Genomic DNA, 18,068 nt, shown 5'->3' on the forward strand with positions numbered 1-18,068 from the left:
ATATCAGGAAGAAATAGAGCTGATTAAAATCAGGAAGAAATAAAGCTGGTTTATATCAGGAAGAAATAGAGCTGAAAGATAACTGTAACCAATTTTTAGAGTGTAGCCTAAGAAACGTAGATGAAATTGAGTTGTTGAAAAGCATTAACCGCTAGTATGTAATTATGTGTAATAATCTAATCTAATGTCTGAGAAAGCGAACAATGTACTGTAAGTAAATACAGGAAAATTAGATTTTTATATCGTTTCTTTATGTCTTCTAAATTAATCGTGTTGTACGCAAAATCCACATCCACCAACCTCAAGGGCACGTTTCTATAATTTAAGAAATACAGAAAATTTAGATTTTCACATAGTTTTTTATGCCTTCTAAATTAGTACAAATATTAAAGCCAGACGATTATGTTTCGGGTCATAAAGACACGTGCGTAGCAGTCTAATCTTGACTATTTTACGAATATATCTTCTGCGTTTTAATTTAATCTTAACCTATATTGAAACACCTCTTCGAAGTAATAAGGGAGCGTATAGGTCAGCAATCATTCATTCCTGTCATACCCTACAAGTTCTTTTCAGGACACAGACAAATTATCAGCCGTAAAAAAAAAAAAATAAAACAAAGTCTATGAAATATGAAACGTATATGAAATGTATGTCAATTATCAACCCCTTTTATATGATTTCCCCCCTTTTATTTAAGTCAGTGAAAGGAATTTGGGCTTGTTTGAAAAAAAAATATCATACAAAATTAATATTAATAATATTAATTAACAGCCTTGCAAATGCTTTTCGACTAAATAAACACCAATATTTATTTGAAATACCACTTTATTTTTATTCTATCGTTGCAGTTGTTCTGCAAAACAAAACAAAACAAAAAATCCAGTTTGTACAGAATTAGTTAAATGCTTTTGGTAATAAAAAGTGCGGATTTGACAGGTGATTCAAATGGTCAGATAGTCTTTTTTTTTAAAGAAAAATATAATGCAAACGCATCTGTTTTATGGGATAAACCCGTCTTTATAAAGTGCAGCTCCACATTGTGATGCCGAGATGTAAGCATGTTATGAGATTAACTTCATGAGTGCCTCCTTCACAAAATTATTTAATTTACATGGGGAACATTTGCTTCTGCAAGATTTTTCACAATAATTTTATAAAATAAACAATTCATAACTAATTTATGTACATGCATAATTTAGCTACTTAAGAGCAAAGTCTATTTCAATACGTCCAGAAATTGGTCCATTAATCATTGTGTTTACTCGACTCCTGGTCGCTCTGATCATCTGTGAAGCAAACGTCGACGTCGCTGTCGTTGTCGATTTTTTGTTCGGCATCTTCGAAGATGCCTTCCATTTTGTCGTCGGATTTTTTGATGCTTTGACCAGGATGCCTCGATTTGACGTGCCTCTCCAAATCTCGCCTGCGCACGAGCACCTTCCCGCAGAACTCGCACCTGTAGGGCGTATTGCCCTCCGCGTGCAGTCGGATGTGTTTGTTGAGATTGCTGGGATCGCCAAAGGGCCTAAAACACACTTTACATTTGAGTGGTTTGTAGCCTGTATGAGTCCTCATGTGAATCTTCAGCCCGTATTTTCGAGAGTACAATTTGCCACAATACAGACACAAATGTCCCTTTTTTGGCTTGCCCGAGTTTGGGATAGATGCGGGCAGACACTCAAGTCGTGAACGGTTCTTCTCTACGGCGATTTCAGACAGCTGTTGCGTGTGCATCGCTATCTCCCTGTCGATATTCGTAATCGCGTTTAGATCTGGAGTCAGAGGTGGTGCACCAAAGTAGTCTGGGTATTTAAACAGGTTTCCGAAGTGAAATTTAAGAGGATAGTATGGGGAACTATACAGGAGCTCTCCGTTGTAAACCGAGAATGGCATAAGGGGTATGTTGCAGTCCCCATTGTAGGATTTCCCCCCATCAAATTGTGGCAACGAGAACCTCTCGAAGTGAAAGCCGGCCGGTAGCTGGGAGTAGCGCGAGGGGGACAGGGCAGGGTGCATGCGGCTGTCAACGTGCTTGAAAGCAGAGGTCTCCTCAAAATGTGGCAGTAGAGGAAAGCCACGGATGCTGTTTGCGCAGGGGATCACGGGAGGTGTGCTGTCCATGGAGTGCGCGCATTTTGAGGGCTGAACGTTAGGTAGAGGTGACTTGATGTTCCCCAGTAGTTTGCTAAACCCGATATTGTTTGGTTTCACATTAGGCTCATCTCTCACTATCTCAGCCGGAGAGATCTTCGAAAGTCCCATTGGTTTGAACGCAGAGCGCACGCCGGGATGGAAACCCATGCTGTTGAGCACAGAAGATGTTCCGCAGAGGCCCAGGATGTGTCCGGGGTTCCTGGTGGAGGTCACGCTCATGTCAAGGGCTCTGTCCTGCTCCTCTGCGCTCGGTTTTTTCGATAGTCCCGTTTTATTGGCGAATGGTGAGGTGGGCACGACCCGTTTCACTGTGTCTGACATGAAAGTGCTGTGGCCATTTCGTGGAGAGGAGGACGTATTTGGGATGTCCCCTGATTTCGGAGATCTGTTCAAGTTGTCTGTGGCTCTGGCTTGCTCGTTGCTCACCAAACTTCTGCCGTTGCTTAACGCACAATGGAAATGCACGTGAGCTTTCAGGGTGTTTGGGTATTTGAATATTCTCCAGCAGTACCAGCAAATGTAGCGCTCCTCGCCTGAAACAAAAATTAAAAAGCAATTAAAAGGCGTGTTTTACAATTAGATTACATCAGAGCCTTTTTGAGTTCAACAAAAATAAAAATCTAGTAATGCGTGAAAAAGATACACATAGGCAACTCAAGAACGAGAATAAAATAATTCTTGATCAGAACTGGTTCTTTGCGGGATATGATAACCCTTTTTTAAAGCCTGCAGTCATGACTTTTTATCACCACGCCTTGGTCACATTGGCATGACACCAGTTGGGCAGTCTGGGGTCAATGCTATAGATGTAATGATTTTGTAATCTGCAAAACCCCCTTGTTTATTGTCACCATCAAAAGAGCAAGCCCCGACCCAATCTGGCGCTTACAAACCAATACATTGAATAGCAACTTTCTCTGTGCGCTTTCCCGTGGAATTGACGGCAGCTGTTGCTTGAAATCGCTAGTCGCATAAGACAATGAGGCTGGCCCATCTGTTGACGCTGGAGAATAGGAAGCGTATGTCAAGGAGCGCACCGCGTATTTGCCAGAGAGTAGAGCTCACAGTACAGCGTCGCAAATCGGCAATATACATCCCACATAAAAGTTTGCATTCACTAGCCAACAATACCTAACGCAGCAGCTAATTTACCATAGAGCACCTGTTTGAATTTATTTGCTTTTGAATACATGAATATTAATGACTAGATGACATTTGTTAACCTCTTCCCCTCGCAGAACTACACCGCGCCTCAGCCCAGGAAAGACAGGACTTTATTAGCGAATGAATTAAGAGAGATAATACAGCCGTAGTACTGAGCCGTATCAATCATATATAGCAAATACAGTAGCCTGCAGTATTTGTGTGTACTCAGCTCGATAATTCTCAACCAATCAATAGCAGTTACTGCCCCAGACAACAGACCTTTCAATTTACTAAACACGGATAATCTGACAACATTCTCAGATAAGCCTATTAAATCGGATTTGAATAGGATTTGCCATGATTCTGCTGGTGGCAGCGTTGCTTAAAATCCGTTTGTTGCTTAACAAAATATATACCATTAGATTTTAAAATATTTTATGTAGAAATGCTTTATTTGATTATACCAAAATTGCTTGAATTACGTTGGGGGAAAAGGCAATTTAATTTCAAAACAATTTCATGATGTAAATGACCGCATACAACCTGTATTTCTGAAATGTATTAAATGAAAAGTCTGAAGTGTATTTTCTACTTTATATTTAAACAAATCCACACTTTTAAATAAACGAAATTCTAGTGTAAGTCTCACCTTTTTCGTCATGTGTTGGAGTTGCAGTCGTAGGAATGTCAAACCATTGCGCCAGCGCGTTGGAATACCAAACACTCAATTCTTCTCCAGCCTGTATTTCTCTCAGCACACGGTAGAATATCTTTTGAAGGAAGTACAATTATTAGAAATTGTCTGTAATTTAAATAGGATCAAATTCATTCGTTTTTGCTTAACTCACCTGTCCTCCAGGTAAATCCGAGACTGCCTCGAGGTTCTGTTCTTGACTGTTCCTGGCCGCGCGTATTAAACCGATCCAATCTGGAACTGCACTGCCAGACTCATCCACGAATTCTCCCCTCACCAGACGAATCTACAAATGCACATTTGAACATGAACAACCTGTTTTAATTTGTTGACTTGGCTTATAACGAAATGTAGCTAAAACAGTCAAACTGTTCAGTGAAACTGAAATTTATTGTGATGTCTGCCTGCTTTAAAGCTGTTGAAATTATTTTAGAATAGTATTTTAGAATATTTCTCTAAAAATGTTTAAATGTATTTTATATATGTTTGAAATGCTAATCATTTCAGATTTTCTTTTGTTTTCTTTTTATCTCACACATTGTTAATTATCACCGCAAAGTATTTCAAACAAAAACGCGTTAATATCGTTTTATTCGGTCTATTAGACAATGGCAATCATTTTCAAGGAACATAACTGAGTTGATATGAGAAACGAATTTGAAGAGTGTCAAAGCATTTCTATTCTGTTCAAACAAATTAAAGATTAAAGCGTGACATTTGACACAGAGATTGCACCTGATGATCGCCCATGGCCCGCGGGGCTGCATTTACGCGCATCAATCACAGAAGCAGACAGCGTAAAGAGCTCCAGTCTATTTACAACTTATTTAGGAAAGTAAATGCCATTTATATGTGACGCCTTTTACGCCCCTTTGATTTACGAGTATTCCACATTTTAATAGTAGAATAAAACTATTTTTAAATATTTTCTAGAATTTTAAACAATATCAATAATTATTATTGTTTTTAATACATTGATTTATCCTGTATTTAAAAGAACGATTTATACTAATATTTAGTAGTGTTTCCAGTTCAATTTAATTCGTATTTTATTTACTAATTGTCTGGTTTACTGTTATCTTTTTCTAAAAAAAAAAATGAAATGGTACATGGGAATAACCAGCCTTCAAGCCTTTGAAATTTAAAGGGGGAGAGGGCATGAAATCTCTCGCAGAAACTCAAGTCACCCTATTAACGCGGTTAAGTAAAAGGCATAGAATGCCATGTTGTCCTGCTAATGTAACTAAATTATTTCCAAACTGACAGCACAAACCAATTAATACGAGGATGCTTTATGAAGAGTGACAGGTCAGCATCGAGGAAAGTAAGATGTTCTTAACTTTTTTAGCTGCCTGTTTCTTTTTTTGATAAAAGCAATGTTAATACTAATACTAATAATGAATATTATGTTAATAATAACATTACTTTCATCTAAAAAGAAAGAATAATTATTATTATTATTAACTGTTATTATTGTATAGTTTTACATTTATGTGCACTTGTATGTAGTTGCCAGTCAATAGATTGAATAAAAAAAGTTGCAGAAAAAAATACAACTTGTAAAGGCATGTTTGCATTCATTATCCAGCCTATATTCTACAGTATTTTGCACGTCTTGTTTAAAATGTCACGAATGCATAATTCGTTTGCAATGGGAAGAAAAAAAAAATCGCATTTCTCTCAAGGTACATTTTATATAAAAAAAAACTTTCAAAAGTCATAATAAAAAGTTTAACACTGTCTTCAAGGAAACAAATCAAACTAACTCGCCTTCTTTTTCACTCCAAGTTCCTTGCGGTCCGAAACATACTTCCCCAGTTTGAAGATGCCCGGGACCGGTCCGATCCGAAACCCGGCTGGGATGCTGCAGTCGGCGAACACACTGATAGTGGGTGTCCGAATCGCTTGCATGGCTGGCTCTGTGTGAAGCTGCGCTATCAGAACCATGAAGACCAAGCAGGCACTGATTGAGATGAGCAGAGAGTCTGAGATGAGGACAGACTAATATCCGCCCGCCAAGTGACGCGGTGGCGTGTGTGATCCGACTTTTCTTATGGCGCAGTCAGGTACCCCTCGGCACATTAATGCGCAAGGGCGAGCAGCGCGCTATGAGAGAGTTGCGCTCTTTTAGCAGCTGTAGAACCCTCCGAAATGGAAACCAGCCAAAAAAAAGAGCCACTTTCAACATAACCACCACCTTATCATTTCACACTTTTTGACAACAGGACACGTATCAGGATGGTCGCATTCAGTTTTGACGAAGCGCACTGCAGGGCTCTAGAATTCATGAAAAGTGGGGAAAAAGGACAAAACACGAAATCTTGTACAAGACAAGAGTTTCTGCTTGCCAATATTTCATCTCATAGCAGCTTTCGGTGTCTTCACTTGTATTTAATGTTCTCAAGAGGAAAGAGTTTTTTTTTTTCCATGTTCAACATTTAGGTCAAAGTGATCATTTTAGCCCGGACGAATTAAAGTATTTGATCCATGTAATATAAAGCATTGCTCGGTTGAATATGCTCCAAAGTTACTAAACAGCTAGTTTAAATTTCGAACATTTCGAATTTAATGTTTTATTTTAAATGTTTTTTATTATTTAGACATGTGGCAAGAGGAGCCCACTACTTTCACTCAGGACCCTTGGGTGTCATTTGAAGTGACTTCAGTGGTATTGTTACCACTGGTTTTAAAACTTAATTTGACCTCTTTGATGTTGGTCCTCAATGACTGAACAGAGGCCGAGGGAAAGATACAAGAATTCGTGGGCGATAAATTCAAGCCATGAACATGTCCTGCTAACCTCTGGCCTGGCGACTCTTCGATGACACTTCGCTGTAATTGGAGAAGCAGAGGTGGGATTTCTTTCTTCAGGAAAAGCTACCCCACTGCTCCTTTCTGGGAGCTTTCTCTTTGGGCTCCTTAATGAGTCAAAGAGCGTGAACGACACGCGAGCAATTTTTGAATAGGCGCATGCAAAGCCCGGCTGTGTGGTGGGTTATTTATTAATGTTGCTATTTGTGACTGGTTCCCATCCGCTCTGCAACAGCGGGTCCGGCCTCTACAGCTCTCACACCAGCCGGGCACATTCTCATTCTTGTCTTGTGTCTTTAAAGGCGAAGTTTTCCAACTAATAAATTGTGCACAAAGGCGGAAACGGGGACGTTTTCTTTTCTGTCCTCCTAACCGAGAAAAGCAAAGGGTGAAAGTCATCCCAAAGCGCTCATTGGAGCACGGTTTTTGGGAGCTAAAGCAGTGTTCAGAGCAAATGGGATGGAAAATTAAATGAAATCAAATAGCTTGAACGCTCTCATTGTCCGCCGTCTTTTAAATGGCGCATTAATTGCATGGTAGCAGCTTTATTTCGGAACAATATTGTGGACCCGAACGGAGCATTCCAGAACATTTTTTACGCGTCGGATTGTGAGATTCGGAGAAAGTGTTGGTCAGGTGGTTGAAAGCTTTTTCTCAGGGTCTCAGCGTTACAATTCGAGCTAAGATGTGGGATTTGATTTAGCAGGTTGCCAAATAATGAAGCATGAATGTAGGGTAACAGCGACTGTGTGAAGAACTGCAGGGTCCCACCAGGGGTTTCATTCACGCGTCCAAACTGGGCTTGAGTGCCAAGGGTTCACCACTCTATCTGAACGATGCACAATGCCCGAGCTCTCTACAAAACATTTTTTCGCTAACCGCTCAGCCATACAAATTCCCTTTACGGGCTCTTATTTTCTTTTTTCATTGTTTTCCTTTAATATATTCCCATTGCAAATAAGGAAACTCGTTTTGTATGCTAAATCATTTGCAACATTTCTTTGTGCTTGTACATCGATTTCAACAAGTCGCATGGCTTAGTCTATAATAGCCTGCTTCCAACAAGAGTATAGGCTAAATGTCGGAAAATTACACAATAATAAAATGTCATTAATAATTTATTCATTTATTTTACATGAACAAAAATATGTTTTTCTACAAATATGAATCTTACATGCCTATTTTAATGCGCTTAACCTACTCGCTCTTGCGGGAAAGTGCAAGCCTCACAAAGGACGGACCAGCTGCGTCGCAGATAGGGGATGCGGGTGGGACATTAGTGACGCGATTGAATAGTAATTATGCTTGTATGGGAGTCCCACCAGATGACATGATTGGGATTTTAACCTAGACTAATATTCGGTATGTACAGACGGGTCATTAGTTATTCCATTGACAGAATTCTTTCAATTCAGTCATGAATTGAAAACCTTTTGAATAATTTGGGTGTCTGCAGAATATTTTTGATGCACCGAAAATTGTTCTGACACAATATTTACACTTTTTATTCATTTTGAATGAGACATTACACTTTTTGCACGCTTGAGATTTTTTTTTTTCAGTATTTCTTTTAAATTAAAATTAATGGAAATATTTTTAAATAGGCCTGACAAAAAAAAAAAAATAATAAAAATCTTTAAAAACATCATTTATTATTTTGTGTTTATAATGAGGACTGTTATTATATTTACATTACCATTCAAATGTATTTTACGATTTTTAAGAAATTAATTTAATTTAATTAAGGATCCATTAAATTGATCAAAAAAGACAGTGAAGTACTTTTTACAGTAAATTATTTGAAAATAAGTGTAATAACATAAATTTACAGTTTTTAAGCATGTTGGTGATTTTCATTGCTACAGCTTTAGTGATCACTGTTGCCCCAAATTAAAAAAAAAAACTTGATAAGAATTTCTGTTTAGAATATATGACATTTTTAAAGAAGAGATTTTAGTTTGTTATTCCGTTCCTGGAACTCTTGAACACCCGTTTACTGTTTGGATGTTTTCAATTAGCTTTCAGTGAAAAATAATCATATTTATCCCTTAGTTTTAGAAAATACCGTTTTTGAGAATATATTGAATTTCCTTTGTTTCTGACATAGCGGACATGGTAATTTTGGTGGGTAAATACCACATTTACACATGCAAATGGAAGAAATGTAAACCCTCCTTTACTGTATTTCATGATTTTGTGAGAATATTTCAAAGTTTGCTTATAAATACTTCAAAGAAAACTAAACAGAAAGATGGTAAATATATACTAATCATTTACAAAATAGTTACTATTTTAGTGCTCTTCTGATTTCTATTAAATTTCAAATCTTGCTTTTTGTCAGTGTGGTGTGCCAGCTATAATAATAATAAGAAATGTTTCTTGAGCAGCAATCAGCATGATTTCTGAAGGATGACGTGACACTGAAACCTGGATTAATGGAGCTTTAGCATGAGAGGAAAACACATTTTAAAATATTCAAATAGAAAGCAGTTCTTTCAAATTGTAGATTTACTGTTTTAACTGTATTTTTGATACTGAGCAGAAGAGATTGTTTCAAAACCATTTTAAAAATCTTACTGACCTTTTTTGAATGGTGGTGTATATTACAGGCTATATTTTATTTATAATATATATTTTTAAATCATGTATTTTAACCCATATATAACAGCCCACATTATCTCATATATAATTAACAAAATATGCAATTGAATGCCACATGGCATTCATGACATATTTGATTTGACTGGACTTGAAATATTATTATCATTAGTTTCCCAAGGATCAAAAGGCCACGTGAATATAAATTAGGCTATATTTACGAGTGTTGGATAAACTCTTTAGAAATTAGGCATTCAAATCAACCGCAGCTAAGCAGCAAACAAAAAGCATTCATATTCTTTTTTTCTAAACAAGAAAAAGAATAGGCTACTGTGCTTTATCGTATCTAAATGCTTGCTATTGTTTTCACGGGAAGTCCGGCAGCTGTGCTACAGAAAGCTGAGCGAACACCTAGGCCTATGTAAAGAGTCGTTGCTATGGAAATAATCAGTGTTTGAAGTGGAAAAAAAGAAGTGCTGGTAACCCCCAACCCCAAAATAAATAAATATAGGCCTATAAATAAATATATACATAAAAAATAAATACATTTTCATCATTCCCAATGTATGTATATAATGCCGAAAGAAAGAAAGAAAGAAAGAAAGAAAGTTGTTTAGAGCATTTTAATATAAATAAGCACCAGTTAAGCTGTGATACCAAACAGGACCACAGGGAGACGCCAAAAGACCACTAAACCTGCTGCCTTAACCTGACTGTACGTTACGGATCCATTCAGAATAACTAAACCACTGACCAGAGCATAATCTAAAACACCTTCAGCCAGCATTCATTATAAAACACTCGTGCTTTTAAGCCAAATACACGCTGAACAGAATAAACTGCCATCTGGACTCGAGTCACTACAGTATTCTCTCTGCCATCTCTGATGAAATTGACCATGTTTTCTCTGCATTAGCGCTGTTTTGAACTTATTACTTATTACTAATGCATTCCCTTACTGGATTTATGGATATTCCAGAAGTTTGCCGGTTTCAAATGACCTCCTGTGTAGTGTGCTTTATAGTGTCATTTCTAATCACCCAGACACTGACGCTTTTGGCAGGGGGTCAAAATTGGGCACAACACCGGCAACATGTCAGAAGTGCTGGTACGCACGAAAAAGTGCCAGTACGCTAAAGACTAAAATATTGAAGTGCCGTAAGCACTGGAAATAATACACCGTCTAGTCTATAAGCGGTAGTATTGGAGCAGCTTAGTAAAAAGCGCCTTAACTAACACTATCACACCGGGCCCGGACGGTGCGAGACGGTGTCAAAGCACATAGATCCCGTTATAATCAATCATTCAGTAACTGAATGCGAGCGCTACAGTAAACGGATGCCGCGTTCTCTGAGCGTGGAGTGACACAGCTACACTCCCTGCCTTTATCCTAAGTTGTTTTCCTGTCTGTTCCTTCCCATCATCTGTCTCCAACACAGTCATAATGTGCCCTGCATGTTACACCTGTTGATGTTGTAGATGTATGCACAAACAATGGAGTAACAAAACCCGCAAAAAGATGGAATGCTCAGAGCTTTATTTCCAGTAGTGGACAAGCAATGCAAGATGCAAGCTGATTTTTGGTTTGTAAGGCACACACATCTGAAGGCATGATTGGTGAGCAGAAAACACCACTACTCTTCATCATCTGCTGCTCCAGAGATGGAATAAGATTTCTCCTGTGTGTTGCTTTCCAGCGTGTCGTCTTCAGTTTTAACGGTTCTGTGGGAAAAATCAATGCAGAATCTAAGTGGCCTGGAATGAAACTCTAAAACATTAATTCTACACTTTTTATTTTCTAAAGAAACAACATGTAAAGACAGATATGGGAATGGGATAGGAATATGACTTAAGGTCAGTACTGAAGTTCTTGTGCAGACACCACAGAAAGAACATATGCAAACCACTAAGTCACGGCTCTGCCAGAAAGCTTGATTTTAATGCTACCTGATAAGCACAGTCTTCCTCTCTGTCATCTCCACAGCCTGCTCTTGAGTGTAGTCAACAGTGGTGCCTGGGCCGCCAACCCCACTGGTGATGCCATTAACAAGACCTCCGCCATTACCACCTCCAAGACCTGTGGCAGGACCACTGCCAATGCCTCCTCCAAGACCTCTGGCAAGCCCACTGTCTAGACCTCCTCCAGGACCTCCGGCAAGACCTCCACCCACTCTATCAACAATTCCTGCAACACCTGCGGCTCCAGCACCATGAACACTTATGCTGCCGCTCATGAGGGACATGGTTTGCATGCTCTGCATAACAGAAGTAATACGAGAGTCTTCACCCTCAATGAGCTTCCTGTGAACAAAAATTTAGAAGGAAGAATTGATGAAAATGGCACGTTTTGAAATGCTTAAATTCTGGTATGTTTTACCCTGAAACCTACAGGTGTTTTGGGAGTTGTTGGTATTTGTTTGGATTTAAACAGTATTTCAATAGTCTAAAATCTACCTGTATGTGGTAATTTCAATCTCGAGAGCCATCTTCACATTAAGTAGATCTTGGTATTCACGCAGAAGCAGTGCTGTCCCTTGTTTGGAGGATTTCAGCTCAAGCTGCAAGGCCTCAATTCTTGCCTGAAAAAAAAATTATAACCATGTTTATGCTCAGATTTGTTTCTCTGACTTTACTTTGTAGGCCAAAGCATGATTATATGTGACTTAGTTTCTCACCTGGAGTTCTTCCAGTTCTTTTCTGTACTTTTCTTGAGTCTCACGGATCTGTGCTTCCAAAGCCTCATTTTTGGTTTTCAAAGAGTCCAAATCACGCTCCTTATTTTGAATCTAGAAATGTGCAGAATTAAAACAAGAGGGAACAATGAATGAATGTTATACTTTAATCATTTGGAATATTATGTTATTTTTTACTATTGTTAATCATATAAAATTAACATATCAGAGATTTGTTACCCAATTTAAGCATGTGTTAAGAATGATCATTAATACTTACGTCCTTCTTCGCAGTTACAATTTCCTCTCGTACGCTTCGCACCTTGTCTACATGTTTTGACGATTTGTTGTTGAGATCATCAAATTTGGTTTTGTACCAAGAGTCCATTTCCTGCAGAAAAATATTTTGTTAATATGAAGTCCAGGGAGTGTTGTAACATTTTGTTTAAACATTTGGCTCAGGGATTTTTTTTATTCGTTTTTTTTTTCTTTTTTGAAGTATAAATATGGGATAGAAAATTCCCATATTTATGCTTCAAATAAAAGTCTTAGAAATAGTTTATATAACTGTGTGAATTAAGGTCAAGTACAAAGAGTGTTGTTGTTGTTTTATTTCAAACAAACGTAATTCCCCCAAAAATCTAAATAATAAAAGAATCCCCATTACCACCCCATTTCATTTTAAACGTTTCCATTTACAATGGAAAACATATACAATATTTTAATATTTTAATCAGAAACATTTAAACTCAAAGCAAATAATAATAATAATAATAATAATATAAACAACATTTTCCAACTACTCACAGACAATGCTGCGCGTCCTCCCCAATTGCAAACTTTACTTGTTACGTAAAAATCCTCACCTGTAAGTTCTTTGCGGCAATATCATCATACTGGTGCTGGATCTGCTTGATGGCGCTTGAGAGGTCGGGGAGGCTGTAGGCGTCTGCTGCTGTGGTGTGGGCCGCATATATCTGTTTCATAAGCTCTTCGATTTCCTGAAAACGTGCGGTTTTGAAAAATTAAAACATTTAGCTTTTTATTTATCAAGGACAATGTAATTATTTTGCTTTTTAATGACCTCTTTGTGAACTCTTCGAAGGAATTCTAGTTCCACCTCCAGGTTTTCTAGCTGCTTCTCCAAAGCAATGCGCGCGGCGGTGGCGGCGTCCACATCCTGAGACGATAAAAGATGTTCATCTCATTCCAACACTTTTTTTCTGCTTATCGCCTAAAACGAAATGTTATAAGACAATTTGATGGTAATCATACCGGACGGAAGGCTTCAATATCAAGCTCGGCTTTCTTCCTCATCTCCACGGCCTCCTCATATTTCACCTTTATCATCTCCAGCTGACCCGCCATAGCGTCCTTCGCAGCAATAGCGAGGCCCTTTAAAAGTAGGCTTATTAGAGGTATTATCATATAATGCATAGACTATGTCTAAGTCTGATACCATTTTCCCCTCAATGCGAATTATCGCCTGATTGTTCCTTATCCAAGACAACATTATTTTGAAGTCTTAAAATAGGCTAGTGTAGCCTAAATATATTTATAAATCATTCATTTAATTAAAAAAAATTTACGAATAGACGTTAAGGTGTTGGCATATTATACAGTTATTGTAGACTTTTATAATATTATTTGATGCTTAAGATCTGTCGAAAGATCCATTCAGATAATCAGCTACCCGCTGTATCCTCATCTGCTCCGCCAGCCTCTTCAGCTCCTGGAGTTGCTCCTCGTACAGCAGGCGGAGGCCGGTGGGCTTTAAGTATCGATTCTTTAGGGCCTCGATTTGCGTCTCCAACAACTTGTTTTGCTGCTCCAGCGATCGGACCTTACAGGAGAATAAGAAAACACAGTATGCGTGTCATGTGCTCTGTCTATATGCCCACAGAAGTGCGAATAATGCGCCTTATCTCGCGAGCCAGCGGTGGCATTTCCACACTGCCAGTGCGCGCGACGCATTCAAGCGTGGCCAAATCAGACAAATGCTGCCAAAGATGCCTCTAAAAGTGAGGCTTGTTTCCAAGAGCATTAAGAGCACTATTAAATTCTTGCATTTTTGTTATTTTGTTACATTAATTACAGTAGGCTATGCTGTTCATAATGTAGTAGGCTATGACATCACTGACATTGTGATCTAATCGCATCCAGTTTTTGAAATATGCATCAAAGGCATACTAATTTTGTGTGAGTGCACTTGCCTTCTCGATGTATGCTGCCAGTCGATCGTTGAGCAGTATCATCTCTTGTCTCTCACTGTTTCGTGTGTTCAGGAATTCACGGTTTTCTGCAGCAGCCTGGACGAGATCGACCCCTGGACCCCCTCCGCTAAGACAGATGGCTCCCATTCTGACACTGCAATTAAATCAGATTTTTCACAACGTGAATCTTGGAGGAAAAACGCCACAGATTAGCTGTGAAGTGAATGAAAGGTAACGTGTGGCTGATTTGGCGAAGATGCATTTATTTGTCACTTTGGGTTTTATTAGGTCACACAGTCATTGAGAGCGCTTGAGTTTCCTAGAGGCCGTGTGTGATTTCTAACGGATCAATAAATACAATTAAAAAGAAACTGTTCTAACATGTTCTAACAAAGACATTATTTGCCACCAGACAAAAGAATAGGACTAATTAAATTCGGCAGTCGCAAAATCTCTCTAAGTTACACTAGGCAAATATTGAAAGTAACTGTATAAATAATTTTGTGAAATTTATATTTTTTATTTTATGTTTGTATGTTAAATTGTTATATATGCTAATTATGTGCATCCATATATTTAATCATAAAAAATAAAATCTACATGTAATCAAATATAAAATGAATCGTATATTCTATCTATCTATCTATCTATCTATCTATCTATAATTGATGTATTTATATATATATATATATATATATATATATACATTTTGGATTATATATTTAGATTGTTTTACAGTATCATTCATTTTATATTACAAGATTTTTTTATTGTTTTTAAAAAATGCATACGCATATAACAAAATAGAAATATATACTTTTTATTTTGTTGTATATGTATATGCATTTCTTTAATAATAAAAAACAGATATTTAGTATACATAAGATATTCATTTTATATTTTTTTTAATTTTAGATTTCATTTTTATGATTAAATATATGGATAAATATGTTTAAATATCTTTAAATATTTCCTTACTGTAACAATATGCTATACATATGCTTAAAAAAAAATATATATAGTGACTTTTTTATTGTTGTAAGTTGTAATGTTCTCATGTTTTCTCTTTTATTGAAAGTTTACTTTGAGTATCTCCTATAAATGCCAGAAACAATTGATTACTTTGAGGTGGAAAAAAATATGTAGGTTTAACAAATTGCATTTATTCTAATACATGTGATGATGTTCTGCATTGTTCCTTTATTTATCTGTGCATGCAGGATGGGCGATGCTTACCTGGTCATGAGGGGCTGACTGCGTGAGGCTGAGATGGTCCTCCGACCCACTGCCATGCTGCTGCTGCTGACAGCGCTGGCTTTACGGGTGTAGCTGGCTGAACGGCACCTCCCGACATCCCGTCTGATGGGAGAAGGGCTGCTGACCCTCACCTGGTAAGAGGAGGTGCTGGCATCCTCGAAATAGCGGCGATAGGATGAGATCCTTTCTGGGCTGCGACTCATCATGGGTCAGTGGCCAAACTTTAAAGCCTTACTGTGTTGATTTTCCTCTTGCAAGTTCTGCTCACAAATCCAGACTCCCAGAGATCCAGGCGTTTTATACTCCGCTATAAACATGAGTTAATGCTATGGGAATGTTGAGCCTCTGCACCATCAAGAATTGGGCCCGTCACTCAAACATCTGTCAGGGTCTTGAGAGGTGTTGAATAGAGGGGTAAATTATGAGACAAGACTCCATTAGTCCGGTGGTGCAGTCGTGATGTGATGTGGTTTGATATAGGGATTTAATTACACAAGCTTCTAGACAGGGCAAGGAATAATGTCACAAGGTCAGTCTGTGCAGAGGGATACTGATATGTGAGAGATGACACTAATGTGGTCACTATTTACATGGCAGAATGTGTAAAAATTAGAAATGCAAAGGGAATTAACTAGTGTTTTTCTATGGCCTGTCTGAGATTCACGCTTGAAATGACTGAAAGGATTTAAGTGGGAATTACAAAAGTCCTTGAAGTCTCTTTAATCAGGATCTAAAGAATAGTATTTTTTTCTTAAAAATGGTACAGATGGTATTAGTTTCAGCTGAATTATAGTCTAATCTTTAATCATTACAGAACTTTTTTTTTTGCTGACTTAATATGGTTTATGAGATTCTTTCTGACTATCTAAGATTTGCCAGGCATGTGGGAGGAAGGCTGGATCTGCATCTCACTGAGATGTGAACAGTGGCTAAATGAGCTCAAACACTCAGGCGTTATTTTACTCCTGCTATCTCATTCAATTACAGTACATTAGTCACTCATCCCTATAGCAGTGCTCGGGGAAAAAACTATGACAGCATTGGTAAAGACAATAGACTAGCCTCTTTATTGGCAATAATAAGGCACATCTTTGTCCACTTATGCTGCTTTGCTGACTTAAATTTAAATCCATTTTCTAAGTTTCAGATTCATCAGTGAGAGACAGCTGTCACATCCACATTAATGACAATGGTACACATAATTGGATGAACTTAAAACATCCAAGTGAACGATAACACCAACATGTCAGAAAAGGAACAAAAAAAAATCACTGAGTTGGAAAAAGGATCACCCCCTTGTGTCAGTATTTTGTTAAACCACCTTTTGCATTAATTACGGCCTTTAGTCTGTTGGGATATGTCTCTAATAACTTTGTAATATTTATCAACTCAAGTTCAGTTAAATTTGATGACCATTTGTGGACTGCAGTCTTCAAGTCATTTCACAGATTTCAATGGGGTTTAAGTCTGGGCTCTGACTGGGCCATGCAAGGACATTCACCTTTTTCTCCTTCAACCACTGTGTGCTCAGTTTTGCTGTGTGCTTTGGGTCATAGTCATGTTGGAAGGTAAACCTTCTTCCCATTGACATCTTTCTGGCAGAGGGCAGCAGATTTTCCTCAAGAATCTGATGGTATTTTGCCCCATCCATTTTTCCTTCTATGCTGACAAGTGCTCCAGTCCCTGCTGCAGAGAAACACCCCCATAACAGGATATTACCACCTCCATGCTTTACTGTAGGAATGGTGTTATTTGGATGGTGAGCTGTATTGGATTTCCGCCAGACATATCATTTGGTGTTGAGGCCAAATAATTCAACTTTAGTCTCATCTGCCTCAGAATCTTCAAGGTGTGTTTTGGCAAAGCTCAGTCATGACTGCATGTGACCTTTCTTGAGGAGTGGCTTTTTTTCTTGCAGCCCTCCCATACAAGCCACATTTGTTGAGCATTTGTAATATTGTTGTCAAATGCACACAATAACCACTCTTTGTCATAAATTCCTGCAACTGCTTCAGAGTTGCTGTAGGCCTCTTGGTAGCCTCTCTGACCAGTTTCCTCCTGGCTCTTTCATCCACTTTGGAGCGACGTCCCGATCCAGGGAGGGTCTGTGTTGTACCAAATATCTTCCACTTCTTAATAATAGACTTCATTGTGCTTCTAGACATTGATAAAGCCTTTTAATTTTTTGTATCTATCTCCTGACTTGTGCCTGTCAGTGTTGCCAACTGCTTTCAATTGAAAGTAGCTAAAACTGGTAGCTAAATGTCACTAGGTGACATCATAATGGCAAATTCACTGATCTATATAAAGATGAATGTATTCAAGATTCTGTCATTCAGAAACATGGCTTTTCATATCACTGCTATGCTGATGACACTCAACTCTACCTCTCATTCCATCCTGATGATCCGACGATAGCTGCTCGCATCTCAGCATGTCTACCATCACTTTTTTTACCATCCAGTTAGGCTCATCAACCATAACTCCTTCAAAAACAGCTAGAAACCTTGGACCTTGGAG

General features: G+C 38.2%; 2 protein-coding genes and 1 long non-coding RNA gene across 3 annotated transcripts in view; 1 reads left to right on the top strand and 2 right to left on the bottom strand.

Annotated features, from left to right (window-relative positions):
• LOC107700753 (uncharacterized) overlaps positions 1 to 11,457 on the top strand; it is a 56,904-nt gene extending 45,447 nt beyond the window's left edge. Inside the window, exon 3 of the long non-coding RNA XR_001635572.1 lies at positions 11,391 to 11,457. This is a non-coding gene — a long non-coding RNA (uncharacterized LOC107700753). The remainder of the gene's footprint in view (positions 1 to 11,390) is intronic.
• LOC107700751 (PR domain zinc finger protein 13-like) lies at positions 933 to 6,120 on the bottom strand. Its single transcript, XM_016502541.1, has 4 exons — positions 5,768 to 6,120; positions 4,152 to 4,283; positions 3,953 to 4,073; positions 933 to 2,690 (listed from the first exon to the last, which is right to left on the bottom strand). Exons 1-4 carry the CDS (start codon positions 5,942 to 5,944, stop codon positions 1,249 to 1,251), a joined length of 1,872 nt encoding a protein of 623 aa, XP_016358027.1. The 5' UTR covers positions 5,945 to 6,120; the 3' UTR covers positions 933 to 1,248.
• LOC107700752 (glial fibrillary acidic protein-like) lies at positions 11,041 to 15,751 on the bottom strand. The gene is made up of 12 exons (XM_016502542.1): positions 15,528 to 15,751; positions 14,292 to 14,445; positions 13,772 to 13,921; positions 13,354 to 13,473; positions 13,163 to 13,258; positions 12,945 to 13,079; positions 12,359 to 12,469; positions 12,082 to 12,192; positions 11,861 to 11,985; positions 11,568 to 11,707; positions 11,354 to 11,459; positions 11,041 to 11,128 (listed from the first exon to the last, which is right to left on the bottom strand). The coding sequence occupies exons 1-12, from the start codon at positions 15,749 to 15,751 to the stop codon at positions 11,041 to 11,043; spliced, it is 1,560 nt and encodes a 519-aa protein (XP_016358028.1).
• Positions 15,752 to 18,068: the final 2,317 nt, after the last annotated feature.

The sequence above is a fragment of the Sinocyclocheilus anshuiensis genome, unplaced genomic scaffold, assembly GCF_001515605.1.
Source record: "Sinocyclocheilus anshuiensis isolate Anshui unplaced genomic scaffold, SAMN03320099.WGS_v1.1 scaffold782, whole genome shotgun sequence".
NCBI lineage: Eukaryota > Metazoa > Chordata > Actinopteri > Cypriniformes > Cyprinidae > Sinocyclocheilus > Sinocyclocheilus anshuiensis.

What these genes read in the sequence shown, in the direction of transcription:
- LOC107700752 (XM_016502542.1), bottom strand. Translation starts at nt 15,751, where the DNA reads ATGAGTCGCAGCCCAGAAAGGATCTCATCCTATCGCCGCTATTTCGAG. An exon ending in AAGAACTGGAAGAACTCCAG is followed by an intron (nt 11,986 to 12,081) that starts GTGAGAAACTAA and finishes TTTTTTTTTCAG; the next exon opens with GCAAGAATTGAGGCCTTGCA. An exon ending in TGTTGATAGAGTGGGTGGAG is followed by an intron (nt 11,460 to 11,567) that starts GTCTTGCCGGAG and finishes GTAATGGCGGAG; the next exon opens with GTCTTGTTAATGGCATCACC.
- LOC107700751 (XM_016502541.1), bottom strand. Translation starts at nt 5,944, where the DNA reads ATGGTTCTGATAGCGCAGCTTCACACAGAGCCAGCCATGCAAGCGATT. An exon ending in CGGATTTACCTGGAGGACAG is followed by an intron (nt 4,074 to 4,151) that starts GTGAGTTAAGCA and finishes TTCCTTCAAAAG; the next exon opens with ATATTCTACCGTGTGCTGAG. An exon ending in TCCAACACATGACGAAAAAG is followed by an intron (nt 2,691 to 3,952) that starts GTGAGACTTACA and finishes TTTTTGTTTCAG; the next exon opens with GCGAGGAGCGCTACATTTGC.